Here is a 1,240-nt window from a genome sequence, read left to right as displayed (position 1 = left end):
TATGTATATGCATATATATAACATATAATACACACACACATATATATACATATATACATTTATATATAGATAGATAGAGATAGATAGATTGATATCACGAGCAACAACAGGTTCACAGTGTAGACGACGGACCCTGATCTATCCATCTGGGCACATAAGTCAAAAAAAAAAAAAATAATAATAATAATAACTCGGACAAGAAATACACATTCTAAAAATAATTATATTTATACAATCTATTTATTTGACAACGTTTCGATTTAGCTTCAGTGTTGCCAAATAACCCCGTGCATTGTCGTTGAATGTGCTATTGAAAGCACTGAGCACGAGATTGGTAGATGAATGCAGAAATTTATAAACATCTTTCAAAAGCGAATTTGTATCTACTTTCCTTTTTGGTGACAAAGACTTTTGTGTCGCTGACCTTGCTTCTTTTCCCCTTATCGAAGATGACCTTATTTTTCTCTCTGGCCACTTCTTTGACCTCGTTTGTCCATGAAAAGTCCTTTCCTTCGGATTTGCGTTCGAGAATAAGGGATCGAACTCCAGAGACACGCCGAAACTCCTTCCATTCATATTTTCATTATTATTATTGTTATTGTTATTATTATTGTTGTTGTTGTTATTATTATTGTTGTTGTTGATGTTATTGATGATGCTGATTGACGAGGAAAGAGTCCCGATGAGGAAGACCAAGAAGGGAAAGACGACGAAGGAGCCGCCGCAACTCCGTCGAACTCGGTGTCGTCTCGTCGTCGTGTCTTCGGGACCAGAAATTGAGGTCTTCGTGTGGGAGTTCGCGGCGTCTCCGGTCTCTGCGTCTGAGGTCTGCTTGGCGTCTTGGGTCTTCGTGCGTGAGCCATTCCTGGAGTCCATGGTCTTCGTGCGGGGGTTTGTAGTGTCTTCGGTTTTCGCGAGGCTGATTCTGTTGTCATGAGCGTTCGCCGTGGAAGTCGTGTTCGCGTAAGGACGGGCAGAGTTCAGAGATTTTGCGTGGAGAGCCTGTGCATCTGAGGTTGTTATGCTGAAGGTCCGAGCACCTGTGGCCTTCTCTGCGTTAGGACTCTGAGCATCTGGTGTCCTTCGGCGGAGAGTTTGAACACCTGTTTTCTTAACTTGGAGACCTGGTGTATTTGAGATCTTCTTTGTCTCTGTAGCATCTGGATTCTCTTTGTGAGAATATGGGGTCTGATTGTGGGCGGTCTGAGCGCTTAGGATCTTTGTGTGGAGAGTCTCAACA

At 42.6% G+C, this 1,240-nt stretch overlaps 1 protein-coding gene across 2 annotated transcripts in view; it reads right to left on the bottom strand.

Moving 5' to 3' along the window:
* Positions 1–209: 209 nt before the first annotated feature.
* Positions 210–1,240, bottom strand: part of LOC122263060 (uncharacterized) — a 5,592-nt gene continuing 4,561 nt past the window's right edge. For both annotated transcript variants that reach the window (XM_043031364.2, XM_043031363.2), the window contains exon 2: positions 210–1,240. This exon is cut by the window's right edge and continues 483 nt beyond it. In XM_043031364.2, coding sequence (XP_042887298.2) covers positions 241–1,240 — 1,000 coding nt within the window. In that variant the 3' untranslated portion in view covers positions 210–240.

Source organism: Penaeus japonicus, unplaced genomic scaffold, assembly GCF_977035675.1.
Source record: "Penaeus japonicus unplaced genomic scaffold, GWHDUDI00000001_assembly GWHDUDI00000042, whole genome shotgun sequence".
NCBI lineage: Eukaryota > Metazoa > Arthropoda > Malacostraca > Decapoda > Penaeidae > Penaeus > Penaeus japonicus.
Note: the sequence above shows the minus strand (reverse complement) of the source record. Positions and strands in the feature narration are given on the sequence as shown.